Source organism: Saprolegnia diclina, assembly GCF_000281045.1.
Source record: "Saprolegnia diclina VS20 unplaced genomic scaffold supercont1.57, whole genome shotgun sequence".
Classification (NCBI taxonomy): Eukaryota; Oomycota; class Saprolegniomycetes; order Saprolegniales; family Saprolegniaceae; genus Saprolegnia; species Saprolegnia diclina.
The window spans coordinates 36,459-37,173 of NW_008246124.1; the positions used below are offsets into that span (position 1 = coordinate 36,459).

At 55.9% G+C, this 715-nt stretch overlaps 1 protein-coding gene across 1 annotated transcript; it reads left to right on the top strand.

Moving 5' to 3' along the window:
- Window positions 1-199: 199 nt before the first annotated feature.
- SDRG_13175 (hypothetical protein) lies at window positions 200-685 on the top strand (the record flags this gene model as incomplete). The annotated part of the gene is made up of 1 exon (XM_008619256.1): window positions 200-685. A coding segment is annotated over one exon (484 nt), but the record flags the coding sequence as incomplete, so codon positions are not given.
- Window positions 686-715: the final 30 nt, after the last annotated feature.

Genomic DNA, 715 nt, shown 5'->3' on the forward strand with positions numbered 1-715 from the left:
CGTTTGCGAGTGATCTCTGGGCGATCGCAACCAATGGTTCTGGGATCGCAGGGAGGTCGCTCTTACGGCCAAGTGCCCACTTTGCCTTTGCCAATGCCTCTCTGCAGTCTCTTATGGTCTTGAATTCGACACTGCAGACCCCACTTGGTCAAGTGCTCGACACGTTTCATTCTCGAGTCGGTCCGTTCGGGGCGGTCGACGTGTACCATGTACCATTCGTCCCGTCGCTTGCAGCGCTGCAGCGCGATATTCGCGAAGCCTTGCTGCAAATTCTTGTCAACACAACTTCCTTGGCGGCTTTGGACTATGGATCCCTCGACTTGATGAGCTCAATGAGTCCCGTCCCAAAACGTCTGGATCGAAACACATACCTCTGCGCGGGTGGCAACCCGGTGTGCGGCGAAGTGCCTTCCGCCTTTAACTTTTCCATTGGCCTCTCGCAGTTTGCCGGCGCCGATACCGCATGCTACTCGAGCTTCAACGAGTGGGTGTGGCCTTCACCGATGCAAGCCATCTTTAGCGTCATTGGCTCTGGGATCGCACTCGACCCGACGACATTGATTCCGGTAGCTTGTGCCGCCGAAGCCGTCGTGCCTTCCCAGTGCCTGGCATTTCTCGATAGTGTGTCGACCTTTGTCTCGAAATACTTTACGGCAAAGTTCCTCGAATCGTACCGAGCTCAAGCGCGAGTCGTTGAGGCCGACGTCATCCAAAC